Source organism: Botryllus schlosseri, chromosome 12 (assembly GCF_051294905.1).
Source record: "Botryllus schlosseri isolate E-star chromosome 12, Bs_hap1, whole genome shotgun sequence".
Taxonomy (NCBI): Eukaryota; Metazoa; Chordata; class Ascidiacea; order Stolidobranchia; family Styelidae; genus Botryllus; species Botryllus schlosseri.
The window spans coordinates 8,394,486-8,412,287 of NC_137247.1; the positions used below are offsets into that span (position 1 = coordinate 8,394,486).

Consider the following 17,802-nt stretch of genomic DNA (forward strand, 5'->3'; position numbering starts at 1 on the left):
AAAAAACTAAAAAATTCTTTACCAACAATTGCCACCTTTCTTAATTAAATCGACAGTACAACAATAAGACTTCCGTGAAAAAGGCCAGAACTCCAATTGTTTTTAATGTTTTTGTTTTTATTATGGCGGATTTTGTACGATATTCAACACAAAGCCATCATTTCAAGTAATATTAATAGTGAAAAAGGAAAAAAAAACGTATAATGTCCACAAGATACATGTCACGATGTTATGGTTATTCGCGATAACGCACAATACCCAGAAGTATGATGGTTAGATTTGTACCGTCGTTAAGATTTTGCAAAGAATTATTCACTCACCTTGAGGCCGCGAAATCCATGTTGCATTGCGTATGATTCCCCTTCTACAACAGCAGACCAATTCTGCGCAACATCCAAATTGTTCAGTTCAAGGAGATAGACAAATTCACCGGTTTTTATCTCTGGCTCCGACCACGCAAAGAGTATTGATCTCGCGGTAACCTCGCTGACACGAAAATCGCTCACTCCAGATTCGGGAGCTAACGGTTATGAATACAGTTATAATAAATAGCAGTTGTCGCAAAGCAAGAGAGGTATGTGATATCAGAACAGTGGGTTGTAGATGAAATTATTTTATTAGTTTGTGCGGCTGTTATTAGTAGCGGTAGGAATATGAAACAGTTTACTTCAATCTGAGCAGGAGAGTTGAAAGCAGCAGAGAATGTGATACGAGTAATAGTACAGTAAAATCACAGTCAAAAGTCAGTAAGATTGGTGCATTCCCTGGCATGCGCAAAGTCAGTTCCGATAGGAAAAATGGAGGCTGAAAACACTCAAACAAGCAGCTATAACAGTAGTCACAGACGAAGTGTTTCGGCGAACAGCTAACACAAAACCTACAAAATAACTAGGATTGGTCATAACTATTCAAGTCGAACAGTGAGATACAATATTTTTGAATACCAAATTTATACGCCCCTATTATTTTATGAACAAGTATTTTCATTGGGTAAATTTCGGGAACCGTGAAACTGCAATAGCCTATCATTAGGGTTGTTCAATAATAACTTCTTTTTTTTCGGGTGCCGGGGATTCACCGATTAAACTCCAAAAAAACACTGCACACCAAATTTGTCTCAATTCCAACCAGTAAAACCCGTGGCAGAACCAATGGAAATTTTTAAACACATTAAAAAATGTTTAATTTTTTATTTCAATTTTTATTGTCAATCCCATGTAATTGTTAAGTTGCCTAAAAGAACAACGCATAACAATTTTTGTTCATTTCCAACAGGTTAAAGCGAAGTTACTGCAGTTTGAAGTTTTGGATTTGCAAAAATAGCATGGAATGGTGGGTAATCCCAGAAATATTGATGAAAAACTCAATTAACCTCGCTTCTACGGGCTGCAATCGAGTAAAAAAAATTTTTCATCGTTATTGTAGACAACTCAACAGTTTCATGGGGTTCACAGTAAAATTTGAAATTATTTTACTATGTTCGAACATTTCAATTGGCTCTGCGGCAACTGCTGCTCGTTGCAATCGAGCCAAATTTGGTATACAGCCTCTTTTGCAAGTAACCTAACAATTTAACTAGTGAACTCCCGAAATCTGGGAATTTTTTTTTTAACAACTCCACCTATCATACAATAACATGTAGTAATGATGTAGTATTGTTTCAGATTGCTATGGCATATTAGCGTCAATACATTGGCTCAAAACGGTGATCATATATAACTTGCATTATTTGCTTTGCAGCTGCCAATTCCAGACTTTGAATCATTCTCCAAACAATGCGAACTCAACAAATACATGAATATGGGTATCCTCTTCATGCCAACCCAATCTCACGTGGTACATACCTGCACAACCGCAAAAAAAAACTTTGCAACGGAGCACGCACGGTTTCTATTCCACATCATGGAGTCTCCACGAAAAGCTGAACCAGAGAAGGTTAATCTACTGAATGTTGCGTGCATCTACTGTCTACCGTGATTCAAGAATCAAAAACCATCTACATGTGAAATAAGAGTGCCTAAGAAATGGTCAGCAGCATCGGGTGAACAACACACAATACGATGGCTTTTCTCTACCTCCTGGGAGAGTTTGAATCCGTGCCACGGCGCTGGTTTGATTTCCATCGCCCAGAATAGTGCTGCCGGTGACGGTAATATCGTACCAAGAGTATTTCGAGAGTCCTCCAACCACTGCGGATGTGCCTTCGGTAACCTGGCATGACATAAACCAGAGAATAAGTGATTATGATAATTTAATATTCGCGAGTAATCAGGAGTTGATCAAACACAAAAGTTGGATTCGCGCAAAGGAATAGATGAAAAAATGCATATTATGATTGTGATCAGTGGTGGTAGATAATGAAGTACTTCTACATTTTCGCAGACCTCGGGCAAGTTTTACCTACTCGCCTTGTTTACTGAAGCAGTAATAATGGATCTCTCCGCCTCGATTATTTGAAATTTCACGCCGGTCACGTCATATTTTGTGATACGTTTGTTGATATACAATGTTCTTCCCAATTCTCTACTAGTTGCTGACGATTACCCCTGACGAGTGTCAGTCGAAAATATTCGGTTTCATTCCAATATGAGTATACTATTCAACAGGGTTGTAATGACTCGAGTCACGTTTTGCAGATGACTCGACTTGACTCGAGTCATTTTCTCAAAATACGGAAATGACTCGACCCGACTCGAGTCAATTTGTGTATTGACTCGACTTGGACTCGAGTCATTGTGCATGACTCGAACCAAGTCATAAGACTCGAGACTCAGACGGTCACGACCAACGTTTCATTGTAATTTCGAAGAATAGTAAAGTAATCACACTATTGGGATTTCGTCTATTGGTTCTGGTACTTGAATATGCGTCCAGAAACTGTTAAAAATGACGAAAATTCGTATATCATAAATGCGAACCATTCGATATCACCAAACAGAGTTACAAAAAGTGGATTAACAAGCCTTTAACTGGAAACTGGGCTGTCAACACAATGACTCGGACTCGACCCTCTGCTCGGTGACTTGGACTCGGACTTGACTCGATGATGAATTCAAAATGACTTGACTTGACTCGAGTCACAACTATAAAACTGAGATTGACTTGTGACTTGGAGTCTTGCGACTTCCTTACAACCCTGCTATTCAACTTCTTTTCTACTTGAATACAATGTTCTTTCCAATTCTCTACTGGCCTCAGTATATTAACCCTGACGAGTGTCAGCCGAAAATATTCAGGCTCGTTTCCATATGAATATCATAATCAATTGCTTATTGAAATTCCGTACCCCCAAGAAGCTCTTGAAGTGGTAACGTTTTTAAACTGCTTACGCAAACTTCCTACTTTTACACTTTGAGTTTTGTAACATAGAAAGAAGTTCCCGAGGTTTTCCCATAACTTTTACGAGTTAAGTTGTCATAATCACTTGTTGAAACAGACTCTGTGTGGCATAAGCAAACAAATTTTCAAAAATTGTGCTCATTCATTATTTTGGTGTCACTGACAAAAATAAACCCTGCAATTTCGAAATAACCTGACCACGATAAACTGATAAAAGAAGTCGACTCGTACCTTTCATTTTCTAACAAGTAGTTTCGACATGATCTGGAAATTTCTGACCACCACTAGTCCACTAGCAGGCTACTCCCATGATAAAAATACTGGCAATTCAATAACGGAGAAAATGCCGCCACAAGTACCTTTTTCGTTAAAACTTTTCCGTCGCTGTCCTGCAGATAGATTTTATAATACAAGATGTCCCCGTTTGGTTTCGTGGGCGGATCCCAAGACACTTCGATCGAGGTTGAACTGATCGGCGACGCGTCCACGTTCTGAGGAGGATCACCAGGTGCTGCAAAATTCTCAAATTTTTACAATTCATGATCAAACAGTGCAATTTTGATCACATTTACATACCGTCTTGTAAAGTTTTGAACGTAATCACGCCAGAATCAACATCACCAAATCCAGCTTTGGTCGATGACTTGATGACGACGTCGTAGCTGGAATACGTCTCCAAGTCGGTTAGCAACGCGTGAGTCGTGTTTAGCGACAGCTTGTTGTAGTAATCATTTCCCGTTACTTCTACGTCATATAAAATGATGTGTCCATTTGGTATCGCAGGCGGTTGCCATGACAGCAGTACTTCGGTGGACGAGATTTGAGTGTAATTCACATCCCTCGGTGGTGACGCTGGCACTGAAAATTGAGATGTTTAATTCAATACGATTGTTGTAATACAATGTTCTTTCCCATTCTCTACTAGTTGCTGACGATCGCGACTGATGAGTGTCAGGAATGTGAGCAGAAAATATTCGGGTTCATTACAATATGAATATGATATCTAATTGTGTATTGAGTGCTGTATCTCCGAGTGGCTCTTCAGATGTTTAATTGTAGTTAAAATTGAGCATTTAAAATGATTTGGAAGAAAATGAGAATGGTGCAGGTACAACTAAAATCACATATTCAATTAAAAAAAGAAAACCGGACGTTTAACCGAAGTGAGAACTGAGCGGATACAGCAACAATTAAAAAAAATGGGGGGGGGCAAAAAAATAGTAACAGGACTGATCAGTTCACTGATACAATCGATCAGAATTATGGACGGAATCAAATGAAACTACACTAATACTTGGTTTCAACTTATATTTACAATCTGTCTATGGGAGTACTCAAATAGGATATACCTGCTTGTACTGGTTAGTTTTGTGGGTGTGCTTTTTGCCTACTTCCAATGCTACTTCACGCTTTTTGAAACAAAACTACTTTACAATTCATATTTTGCACACAGAATATCATTTTTGGATAGGTTTGCGGTGCTTTGAAATTACCATTTCAAACGAGCAAAACGCCCTTGCCTCATGCCAACTAAATATTCTTTGCAAAAGTGCTGCTATTTCAATTTCCATTGTCATTTTGTGCTGGCCGACTCATCAAAACTGCTTTTTTAAACTGTTTACTCCGGTATTTCTGAGATTTCTTCTTCTGCCAGAAGTAGTCTTTGCATATCATGGAGATGACTACTTCTGTTTCCAGTTTAGTATAAATTTACAGTAATACTTCTGCTTCTACTCGCGTAGCAATGCTGACGCTTGACCGCCTCTGGTAATGACCAGCTCAAAAGAATTTACCATCTTCCTCAGTGTATACAATCAGAGTAGCGTTTGGCCCAGCTCCTGCTGCGGTCATCGCACCAACATGGTACGTATACATAGAAAACGGCTGTAATCCGGATATTTCAATGGATTTCTCTGTAATACAACAAAATAAGACCTTGAAAATGTAACGCGGACGCGGTATGGAGTATGAGTGTGGAATGATACCTTCGACAGACATTCCGTTGGTATTATCGTAAAATCGATAGCCTGTCAGGACGCCATTCGACACGAGCGGTTCTTCCCAAGATATTTCGACAGATGTAGACGAGATATTGCGGTACGTCAGATTCGTAGGGGGAGAACCAGGCTCTGAAAACAATGTTTTAATAATTAGATGCGTGTGCCGACTTGTGGTATCTACGCTTGATTTCAGTTAGCCACCAGTGTAATATTTAGCCAAATGTATTTTTCGGTCTTTTCCCTTGATAAATAAACTTGCATAACCGACATCTGTCTCAGATATTGAGGTAGGGGTGGTAAAACTGACCATTTCAAGTTTGCTGACGGGCCTGGCCAGGTTAACAGTGTCAAATTTCAAATGTGATTTATGTGCATGGGTTCAAATATGGTGGGTCTTATCACAGAATGAAGAAAAATAGTTGAAAATGTTACTGAAGTAGTATTGATTACGGCATTATTTCTACTTCTGTTTGAGTAGAAACGCTGACTACTATGACCTATAACCTCTGACCAACACAAATAACATACCTGCTTCCATCGTGACTATATCCAACGATTCCGAAATCTGCCCGCCGTCTCCATACTTGGTGTGAGCCCGAATTGCAATTGTGTATTCGCTGTCCGGCAGTAGGCCGCCCAATACATAACTGGTGGACGCGTCCGGCGTAGTCACGCTATCAGAACAACACAAATCAGTATAAATTTGCCTTTTGAGAATCGGAAGTGGTCATGGTCAGTTAAGGAGTACTTCCATTTCCCTGAATGCTGAAATAGGTTTTAACAAAATTCACCACTAAATCTTGTGGTCATGTTTTTAGACTACACTTTCAGACATTTTTGGAGATAAAACTACCTACTTTTTTCTAGCAGAAAATTACATAATTATGCCTATTTATATTTGACTATCTATACTAATTACCAACTCTGTTGGGAACTCGATTGCCAACAAACATACTTAGCTTCCGTCTCTTCTGTCATTACGTTGATTTCGTAATGGGTGATCACGCCGTTTGGTTCCAACGGGTCGCGCCATTTTAGTGCTACCGTAGTCGCAGTTACGTCGTCATAGGTGAGATTGTAAGGTGGAGTTCCAGGTTGCGCTTGTCCGGTTCTGACATACAAGGGCGCGCTCCGCTGGTCGCCGTCGCCTATCCTGGTGCTGGATGTGATTTGAATCCAGTACTCTCCGTACACTTTTAAATCGGTCAGGAACGTGTCTGGCTCTATGCTGGAATTTGATATGTGAGAAATTATGTACTTAGCGCTATAATATATGGATAAGTGACCAGAGGCAGTCAATGCAGGCTATGCCCTCAGGTAGAGGTGCGGTAATCCGAATGCTGACTAGTATATTACCTTCTGTGCGAGAATTCACCGCTGCTGTTTCTGAAGTACACCATGTAAAACCTAATGATTCCGTTCGGAATTTTCGGCGGCGTCCATTCGAGCCGTATCACGGACGGGGTCACGTTGAAGTAAGTCGGATTCAAAGGCGGGCTGTCTGGCTCGTCCTCGTCTGTGTACATTTGCAGGCGCATGCTGGACGGGCCTTCGCCGGCCGAAGTTTTCGAGTTTACAAACACCTGGAGAAGTCAACATAATATATTGCATTGTATTTGCAGTATATTCATATCGAAATGGACGGGTCTGAATGATTGAATGTAGGGCTCTGCGCCGGCTTCTACTGATTGGAACTGAGCCAAACTTGGTGTGCAGCATATTTTTCAGGCAACCTAACAGTTTAATCAGCGAATCGCAGGAATCCAGGAAAAAAGTTATTTTTGAACAACCCTAGTGGTCAGTAATGATGTACTTCCACATATATGAAGTACTCATGCGGGTTTTGCCTATTTGTACTGATTTCTCAAGTAGCTATGTTTTAAGACTACTTCTACTCATTATACGACTGGTTTAGGCAGTAGTTTTTGGACTTTTAATTTTGTAAAGTATAAAGTAGTTTTGGGGCAAGTTTGCATCAATTTTAAAGTCAAATTGTCATAATTGGGCAATATAGCAACTGTATTGCTGTAACACTGCTAACTGAATATATTTTTGTAGATTGCACTTATTTGCAGTGCCAACAGACATTTAGCATTAGTCTTGAAGATACATCTTTACAATTTCAAAACTAACCATGACTGATTGATCAACTGCAAAAAATATGTGGTGCCTTGACCGAATTCACTATTTTAAACTACTTGAGTACTTCAAAAACCGTCATATTCTACTTCTATTTGAAACAGCTTTGGCATGTCTGCAATATCGCTTCATCTACTTGTCATTGAATAAAAATCTACGCCATCAATAATTCAGTTCCAGCACACACGTTCACTATTTTGACCGCATCCGCTGTCTTTCATCACTTACCGAATACGGAGAATTCTTCAGCAAATTATCCAACACGGCCTCTGTCCTATTAGTCACATGAATCCGCATTTCGCTATGCTTCGAAATGTACATCACGGAATACGATATAATTTCACCGTTCGGATACTTCGGTTGCAGCCAACTCAAAGACACAGCCGTCGACGATATGTTAGCGTAGGTTAAGTTTGTGGGGCTGGACCCAGGCTTGTCTTCGTGCGTCAGAAACATGATGGATTCCGATGGGCCTGCGCCGGCCGCTGTCAAGGCTTCAATATCGAATCGATACCGCGTGTAAGGGGTGAGGTCTTTGACGACGTGAGTCAGTGTGTCGTGCGCAAAGTCCGGTATCTTGCTGCCGACTATGTCCAAGAGAAGCGATTCATTCGCTCGGGGTATGTTCTGATTTTGGGCGGTGTCCGAGTGCAGAGCGGGCTCGATGCTGTAGGTGACATTAGTGTCATCCTGGAAATTAAGATTTTCAGTAAAAAAGTGTGCCTACTCGATATTTGAAGGTGACATTAGCACGGTCCCAGGGTTGTAACAACTCGATTTTTGGGCGACTCGACTTGACTCTTGGATACGAGAAACGACTCAAGTCGACTTGAGTCACTTTGTGTATTGACGGAACTTGTACTCGAGTCATTGCGCATGTCTCGAGACTCGGACAGTCAAGACTGCCATTTCATTACGACTTCGAATACTGGTTAAGTCACCACAATATTGGTAATTCGTCTATCAGTACTGGTACTTGAAAAATAGGGCCAAAATCGGTTATGAGTGACGGAGATTACTGTATTATGACTGCGAGGCATTCGATATTACGCAAGTAGAGTCGTAAAAATGGATTGAACATGACTTGAACTCAAAACTGAACAAAATGACTTGGGCTCGATCTCGAGTCTCAACACTATGACTTGGACTCGGACTTGACTCGGCGTTAGATTGAAAATGACTCGAATCAAAAATATCTAAGTGAAACTGACTTAGTCACTTAGTTACTACCCTGGTCAAAACTACAATACACAATCACAATGTGAGATTAGTCACGCAAAAAAAATTCATCTTGACAATATATTAAAAGCAGAAATTAGACAGATTGCAAGTAAAATAGGAAGTAGTCTGTAAACAAAAATAATCGCGCAGGTACCATCGCTATACTTCAACACCCGTTAACATGACGTTTTAGTTGCGGCACACGTTCCACGGCAGTCACAAAGGCGATAGACAGAGAGCATACCACTTCTACGATGTCCACACGAATCAGACTGTCCTTGTAGTCGTAGATCGATATGTTGTAACTTTGAATAATCCCTTTGGGGTCGTCTGGTTGTCGCCACTTGAGATAAACAGACTCAGAGTTCATGACTTCTCCGTCCAAGTCCACGGGTGAAGTCGGAACTGAATAGAATGATTCCGAATAAGTGCTTGTGTTACAACGCTTGAATTCACTAATCATAAATGCGTATTGCACTGCAGGTGTATCCCATGGTTGCCTGACATATGAGCAATGCTCATTAAGCATGCAACACAATGAAAAACGACAGTTGAGCATGGAACACTTCACCATGCATCACTTCAGCATGTGACTTTATAACCCAAAAACTAACCCTAACCCGAAACATAACCCTGAAATTACCACCCATGTATATCCTAAATCCAAGCCTCACCCCAACTCAATTATAACCGTCATTTAACCCGCATGCTCATTTGTCACATGCTATATTGGCACATGCTCATACGGACCGTATCCCACGAAGCCAATATCACGTCTCCATAATCTTTGTATACATTCACCAATATCTGACGAAGAACTCCGTACGCCTCAGGAAAACAGGACTTTCTCATGTTAAGTAAAGAGACAGCTAAAAGTCTCCGATGTTTGGTAAGCTATAATTCTGATACAGATTAACGCAGAAAAGACTCTGCGACTGCATGGTGCCCCGGGTGACGGATACCTTTCGGAGAAATGTAGAAAAGACTCTGTTACTGTTGCTGCAGTAATTCTTGATGGTATATTAACTCTTAGTGGTAAAGGCCATATAATTTCAGAACTCGATTCAGTAAAATTGATACTCAATACTAATTCGAATATTTGCCTTTTAACTTTAACAAGGATGCCTACCGTCTTCCGTGGTGTTAAGCAACAGCCAGTCAGTCGGAGAACTGACGCCAGCAATGGTAGATGAATACAGGTATATAGCGTACACAGAAAACGGTTCTAGATCGGACAATTCGTAGAACGTATCGGCAGTGTCGTAACTCCCTAGAAAGAGAGATCGTAAAAGCCACAGCTGATTTGTTCGACAAGTTAGCAGTACCTTCTGGAAAACCGACTATATGATACTTCACATCGCCATTCGGAAACTTTGGCGGTTCCCAAGAAACGTTAACGAATGTCGGACCATTACTGGTCACCGTAACCGTCCTGGGTGGTCCGCTGGGGGTCTCTTCCATCGTGGTCTGTGTAACGGACCTGACTGGGCCACCTCCGACAGCCGTGAACGCTTGGACCATGACTACGTATGCAGTGTACGGTGATAGGTTTTCGATACGTGTTGTGATGTCGCACGATGCCGCAAAGTAAGGCCCTTCCGACTGACAAATAAGAAATATGAAGCTTCAATTTGCGGAAAACTAGGTAAATTTTGAGCCAAGGAAATCTCCCCAGTAAACAGTACCTATACTTTATCTAAGTGCTCAAGTAGGCTTGCCTACTTTCAGCACGTACTCAAGTGATTATGCTTTTAGACCAATTCCACTATTACTGAACAATTTTTCAAGCAAAACTGCCCGGTCAAGTACATTGATCGGACAGTTGAAAATGGTGTTGAAATTGTACTCACGGTATTGTTATATGGAGCAACATAATCGGAATATAGTTCTTGAACCACGGCATTGGTTTTGTCGAAGCACGCCAACGGATGGACAGTCTGTAATGAGATGATGTTTTTTAATTTTTTAATGTACAGTCATCGCATTACTCTATAAATGAGTTATGCCATGTCATCTGTGTGCACACAGGATTGAGCGAACTAGTTGGGTGCTGGCATTGCCACTGCATATTGTTGGGTGGGTTTCACACACGTCAAGCTCTTGTCAAATCGTCAAGATCGACTCAGCATCTAATTTCAGAGAAAATTTCCAGATGTTCGACAGCAAAAATGCATCACAAGGATCGCAGTTCGGCAGGTTACGTGGCAAAAAACTTGTACAATGTCAACAACATTACACTGCAAATATTGTAAATATAAAAGGGGCGATTGTGTGAGTTTCTACGTCAGTGTACAATGTACATGTATGAAATTTTACATCTTTGCTAGCACTCTTCTTCGACTAAAATAACCCAACTTCAAACTCAAATAACTTGTCATATGTCTGACGACATCAGTTAATATGCTATTTCTTCACACTAAAAACAGTTTATAATCCACTTTTACTTTTCATTCAGCGTGCATGCCTAGGCCCAAGTGGGTGTCTGATCTCAAAGACTACTCCAAGTGGTTTCGACACCTTCCTGTCTTTTCATTGTATCGCGGTCTTGTGGTGTTTTGAAATGATGACATAATATACTGAGTAACTTACCCAGTTTCTTCGAAAATCAATGGCGCTGATGACATCATCATTTTGGAACGTAGTCATTCGATACATGACCATTTCTCCGTTCGGTTGGCGCGGCGCTTTCCAGGATACCTCTAAAGTTTTTTCTTCCACAGCCTTTGCCGTGATTTGGTCAACCTCTCCTAGCAGAGGCAATAAATTTGTTAGACTTCCCGGCCTCTTGATAAGCACAGCCCTACTCTATCATCTATCTCTTTTGACATCAGGAGAGGAGGTCAGTAACGAAGTACATCTCCTTTTTTGGAGCACTCAAGTAGGTTTTACCTGGTTGCACTGCTCCCTCAAGTGGTTATGTTTTTTTACTTCTTTCACTTCTACTTAACAGTTTGTTTAGGCAAATCTTGCCTATTTCCTTTTTACACTTCAAATTTGTAAAATTTCCTATCTCGGCAACCACTGGTCGCAGAGTCATGATATATGGTGCAATAACTGCTAAACAAGAAAGTTTTCTCCATTTGTGAACACAAAACGAGTTATAACCAAAAACAGTAAAACTGCTGTATTTTTGAAATTTTGGCGTTACACACTGCACCTTGCAACATACAGTGCAGTTATTTGCTCTCAATAAGCCAATGTGTTTTTGATAAGGTAATGTTTTATTTTCAACAGATTGTGTTGGGAATTCGAGATCAAATTCGGTGAATATATTTTCGAAAATCGCATTAATGTGTAGGGTCATTAGTAGAGCGATATTTTTTGACATGTCAAAATAAGTCAAAATTTTGTCAAAATTTGAGCGTTAGGTCAAAAAATTTCAAAATCGTTTACAAAGTCTAAATTTTTTTGACCACTGCATTTCGTTTGTATCGTAGACTTTGCACTGTCAGTTGATATTTTACAGCTTGTAACCTACTTTATAGGCCTATAGTTGTAAACGGCTATTGTCTGCTCATTGTGAATCATAAACGGTCAATTGAAACAAATAGGTTGGCATGGTGTTATGGTCAATGTACCCATAATATATTAACTGAAGCTAGACTGCGTGAGCATGAGCGTTGCATGGTCCTTATATCAAGAAGCGCATGATAAAAACTTGTGATAAAGACAGAATAAAGCAACATGGTGTGTCACCAGCAGTGTACGCACAACTTCAGTGTTGTCAGCCAACAACTGCTGCTGTTGAGCGTTCTTTCTCCATTCTTGGCAAGCTACTTACTGAGGACAGACACTTTCTAACCGAGAATGTGGGAAAGTATCTTTCGTTGTACTACAACAAATTTTAATTGTTTCTACCATAATACGTGATGTAACTACTGGAATTCTTCATAGGACCAGATTTCGGTAAAATACAAGTTTTTTTTCATGTAAAAATTTGCCAGTTTTCAAGTCAAAAACGTTTTTTTTCAGGCCAAACTACTACGTAAGGACAGACAGTTCCATCCAGAAATGAAGATAGTGGTACAATTTTAACGTAATTTGCGAAACACCTAATTTGCATACGCGAGGTCAAAATTTGTAGAAAATCAAGTTTTTTAGGTCGCAAAAATGTCAAAATTATGATTTTTTAGGTCAAAATCTTCTGTTTTTTAGGTAATAAAAATAGCCCTGATCATTAGTCATTTTGCGTTAGTCGCGAAGATGCATTTTGAAATGCCTTACTCTAGTACTTCTCAGATTTTCATCGATATGAAACACCGCAAAACTTCTAGTCGAGTTTGACCATGTCTGGACATCAGCGAGTAATATATCCGACTTTGCCAATTTTGAGGTTTACATCCCATGATTGAGAAGCCCCAGCACCTACCTGGGACACTTTCATCAGTTCTGATAAATCGTTCGTCGGTCCAGCTTGCCACGTTGCTGCCTTTGCCATTCTCCGATTTGACACGGACACGGTACCAGGTTCCCGGGGCCATTTTGGAATTGACCGAGAATTTTTCATCCGTCGTAACCACATACTCGCCCAGATTATCGGGATTGGGGTATATCTAAATGAAAACATAAATGTTGAATGAGATCCATTTTTTCTGACTTGTAATGGTATCAAAAATACTCAGAACATATTGAAGTGGGCCCTAATTGACAATATTGTATCGATGAATACAAAATCATTATTCCTTACGAAATACAAGTATTCTGAGTTCCATGAAGCCCTGAAATGCTCTTTCATAATGTTTAATCAGTCGTAAATAAAGGAAAATTCATGCAACTCTAGAACTGGTGACCATTGCGACTCTTCTACACTCTACCTACATACTTGGGACTGGACTTCTTCATTGATCCAGGCCCTGCGTCACATTCTGACCATTGACTGCTAAACGCAAAACGACAAAAAATAAACAACGTACTTGAGTGTATTCAATGTGATACGCCAGAATAACACCATTCGGTTCCGTTGGCTCTTCCCACGATACTTGAACGGAATACGCATCGATTACCTTTACTTCCAACCTTGATGGAGGTCCAGGGTCTGTTGGAACAATATTGACTAGATAATTCATAATTCATATTGTGCAACGATTGAATACAGTATTTAGATAGTTTTCAAAACGTAATTGCTTGATGTCGGATTTTGCGAGAATGCGGAGTAGCAAGCGTTGTCGGACGAATTGATATCTGACTTTAGAAGCGAAATAGTCAACATCTAGAAGCAACGCTTCCTTTGTACTACAATGACGACATTACGTCCTTGTGGTAAATCATGCAATTTCGTTTTGTTAAAAGAATTCTAAAACCAGTTTAGGAAAAAAAATTTTGGAATGCATCACCGTTAACTATTTTTTAACAATCTACTGTGCCTGACAGTCCTCATTTTCAACTTTGACAAGTGTCAACCTATCTCAAAAGAGGCCACTTTTACTTGCGTTGCAGTCGATTTTCAAGTACTAATGCTCAGCTAATTTTTGCCGTATTCGATCCAAATCAGTGATGCCAACATCATGTAACGGGGCTTACAATCCTCATCCGTCGAAATCGCAATAGAGTCTCCCATCTTTGAGATTCTCGTGTTATCTTCGCTCCTAGAGTACACTGTAATGTCGTAGGTAACACCCGGGGTGAGCTCATTGATAGATAGAGACGGGATCCCTCCAACTTGGGCAGTAATATTCTGTAATTAAATAGTTTATTAAGCCAGCTTGCGATGCTGGAAAGCTTCTAGAACTCAACGGCGATTCCATCTCCCGGTTCCCATGTAGCAAAGTACGATCCTACTGAGCCCATGGGCTGTGTCCATGAAACGGATAGACTTGTTGCTGTTTTTCCGGTAGATATCATAGCAAGCGGTGGCAATGGATCTTGAAAAGAAAACGCCCTATGTGAATTTTTCAGCACTGAAAATAATTCTTGCTCGATTTTGGTATACCCTCCAACCAGCCTAGGTGCACACTGTAAAGTTGCTCAGTGAAATGAAGTATTGCTTCGATCAGTAATTTATTGATACCTTTGGTACAGCCAACCATGCTTAAGATACCCCTTTTGATGTCAACCAAAGGAAGAGTATATGCCTTATGCAAAGAGACAGTGAAATAATTTCACCTAATATTTTGCTCGTAAGTGACGGTTGGGAATGTGGGTTAGGAATGCTCCCCCACACCTAAACCACATAAAAACTGGTGCATATCCGACATGCACATATCGAATTCCAAGGGAGCCATCAATGAAGCACCATATATTTCGATGTGCTCATTGTGAACATTGGTTGGTGATGATCATAGGGATACTTTTCAATGTGGATTGGAAAGTACGCTAGGCCCGCGATTTGAAGCCACAGCATTCATCTACTATTTTACGATTCAAAGCTAATTTTATAATACCAGGTCACATAATGTACCTCATATTTTCTAAAGCAAGTTTGGGATTCGGAAAAGCAAGTACAAAAATTTAAATGACAATACTGAAACTACATTTTCACACTAAAATATGAAAGAATCCACAGATGAAGCTCCAACTCGAGTACTCACATAGTGTTACTACATTTTTCACTCCATATCCGATAGTAGAATTGATTGACGATCTTATTTCAACCAAATATCTTTTCCCGGGCATTAGTCCGTCGAAGGATGTGAACGATACAGAAACTGTTTTGGAGTCAAACTCCAGGTCTTAAGGAATAGCATGTGCTTTCGTAAATACCTAGCGATATTTGAATGAATGGAATTAACCCAATATCAGTACCTTGATTATTACCATCGGTCAAGCTGACTACAAACTCAGAATACGGCGATTTCGGCGGTGTCCACCGCATTGCAAACCCATCCTCTGTGACATCATAAATTTCCACATCTGATACTGGTGAAGGTCCTGAAACGCAATGCGGATATTAGCGAGAAGCGATTGTGGGGTATCGAATTCCATCCTCTACTAGAATTAGCTTCTGATATATACGTCGACATTTTATCACTTGCTGGGCGGGTAGCTTTTGTTATGGACTGCTAGGGTGGAGTGGCAGGGTCACAGAATAAGTTTGAAGCCGAGACACCGACTTGGAAATTCAGTTCTGTAATCTGTATGTCTCATTTCACAAAAATTGACATCTATCTTATAGGTACGGTAGGCTATGATAATATAACTGACAATTGGGTCGATTCAAGAAAATAGGCGGTATCTCCGTCTTGTCAATCCATCGCTTGACCTTTCCGTTATTTCTCTGCAAATTGCTTTTTATTCCTCTTACTTGTTTGAACATGCAACCCCAGCGGCGCACTTTTTCCACCCGTAGAAAACTTCTGCACATACACGTAATACAAGGTTCCGGGCTTCAAGGACTCGATTACATACGAGGTATTCGTGTCAACGGAATGTGTCACTTCCCAACCGGTGGATTCTTCGGTAACATGCACCTGTCAAATGTAACAATGTTATAGTAGAGTTACTGTAGTCAGCACCCAAAGACTTCAGAGCTTCTCATATATATATATGCCCCATAACTCATGTTACTCATGAAACAAATGAATGTTTCCCATGAAAACCACACCGAAATTCATAAACATAAAAGTTTATCGTGTTTCGCGGTCTTGAACATCAAGATTGAGGATGACAGATATTAGGGAGCATTTTCGGAATGACTTGACTTGACTCAGACCCTCGAAACGGAGCCATACCTCAAACAAATTAAAACCACCGATTCCAATATCCCAAGCGATTTCAGCAGTGGTCTCATCTATGTTCACAACACTGATACCTTCCAAAGGACTTGTGTCTGAAAGAAAACGCACAAACTCACATTAAAACTTTCTCTTGTAGAAAGTGGCGAATCCTGTATGCAATGCAGGTTATGTGCATTCATTAAAAGACAACGTGTTCTAGACTTTATTGATTTGTAGCTAACAACGCTAAATAATGCAAAATTACGTGGAATGGCGAACGGTGTGTGCGGCAATAACATGCATTTTTTGTAGTACAGCATTTGGTCATGATAGGCTACAGATATTAAGTTTGGATGACATTCCCGGAGAGCAGCGACGTGAATCTGAACTTGTCGGCAATGCGCATTCGGCTTCTACACCACAGAAGCAAAGTATGCATATGTTAACCTACCCGTTTACTTCAGTTCCACTCAGTTTCAAGTATCTGTAGTTATTTAACTAAAGACGAAACCACAGAAGTAAGATGTGGAAATAGAGAAAACGTAGTTGATTACTGGGCGGAAAAGTAGGAGAGCTTTGTTACTAGCTACCATTACCCCTTGTCATACTAGTAACCCTAACGTTCCAAATGAATATCGAGCAGGCCTAGGTGGAGCGGTAGCGAGTAGTCGGGGAAGAAGGTGGGAATGCCCCTCCAAATTATTGACTTTGGCATTGTAATGTCATTCGGTATAATAATGATGATGTCACGTCCTTAAAAATGAAATAAATAATTAACAAAATAACATACAAAATAATAATAACAATTATTATTTACATACTTCTTGATATATTAATTTAAAATCTTTAAAAAACCTTGATCTACTGACCCGTGATGAATAGAGCTTCCACTGGTTGACTTCTTATCGAGCCAGACACGGTGCTGACAACCGCCTTGTAGCTGATCCCAGGCACGAGATCACTGATAACGGCCGTCAACTTATCAGTCGTATTAGACGTGACATTGATCCGCCCGCTGATAACGGGAACTGTTGACATTTGCGGCTCGTGCGCTAGACCGTACTCCAAGATATAGCCGTCTTTCTGTCCGTCCACAGGGTCCCACTGCAGAGTCACCGACGTTTTGTCTGACGCATTGATGTTCACTCCTGTCGGCATATTCGGCCCTGGTGATACAAAACCACAGATTTTGAAAATTGACATTGTAGTTGGACTAGTCCAGTGTTTCCTAAAACCTTTTCCGATCTTGTTCCTGTTTTTTACCACGCTGTGTACCGCCAGCCTCTAGAATGACTTGTTTCACTCAAATAGGTTGCAGGTAATTAGCACGGTTGTAACCAAGTCACAAAGCTCCGAGTCATAAGTCAATCTCACTTTTATAGGTTTGACTTGAGTTAAGTCGAGTCATGTTCAATTCACCACCGAGTCAAGTCCGAGTCCAAGTCAGCGAG

The 17,802-nt window shown here is 40.4% G+C and overlaps 1 protein-coding gene across 3 annotated transcripts in view; it reads right to left on the reverse strand.

Annotated features, from left to right (window-relative positions):
- Positions 1-17,802, reverse strand: part of LOC145452468 (phosphatidylinositol phosphatase PTPRQ-like) — a 51,241-nt gene that overhangs the window by 18,916 nt on the left and 14,523 nt on the right. For all 3 annotated transcript variants that reach the window (XM_080330652.1, XM_080330651.1, XM_080330653.1), the window contains 24 exons: positions 17,221-17,517; positions 16,367-16,464; positions 15,940-16,105; positions 15,441-15,566; positions 15,227-15,367; positions 14,433-14,560; positions 14,220-14,373; positions 13,613-13,734; positions 13,069-13,252; positions 11,289-11,446; positions 10,550-10,636; positions 10,025-10,301; positions 9,829-9,969; positions 8,944-9,104; positions 7,707-8,168; positions 6,696-6,922; positions 6,295-6,567; positions 5,868-6,013; positions 5,325-5,468; positions 5,133-5,252; positions 3,916-4,197; positions 3,699-3,850; positions 2,076-2,211; positions 321-520 (listed from right to left, as the gene is read on the reverse strand). In XM_080330652.1, the coding sequence (XP_080186778.1) occupies positions 321-520; positions 2,076-2,211; positions 3,699-3,850; positions 3,916-4,197; positions 5,133-5,252; positions 5,325-5,468; positions 5,868-6,013; positions 6,295-6,567; positions 6,696-6,922; positions 7,707-8,168; positions 8,944-9,104; positions 9,829-9,969; positions 10,025-10,301; positions 10,550-10,636; positions 11,289-11,446; positions 13,069-13,252; positions 13,613-13,734; positions 14,220-14,373; positions 14,433-14,560; positions 15,227-15,367; positions 15,441-15,566; positions 15,940-16,105; positions 16,367-16,464; positions 17,221-17,517 (4,382 nt within the window). The remainder of the gene's footprint in view (positions 1-320; positions 521-2,075; positions 2,212-3,698; positions 3,851-3,915; positions 4,198-5,132; positions 5,253-5,324; positions 5,469-5,867; positions 6,014-6,294; positions 6,568-6,695; positions 6,923-7,706; positions 8,169-8,943; positions 9,105-9,828; positions 9,970-10,024; positions 10,302-10,549; positions 10,637-11,288; positions 11,447-13,068; positions 13,253-13,612; positions 13,735-14,219; positions 14,374-14,432; positions 14,561-15,226; positions 15,368-15,440; positions 15,567-15,939; positions 16,106-16,366; positions 16,465-17,220; positions 17,518-17,802) is intronic.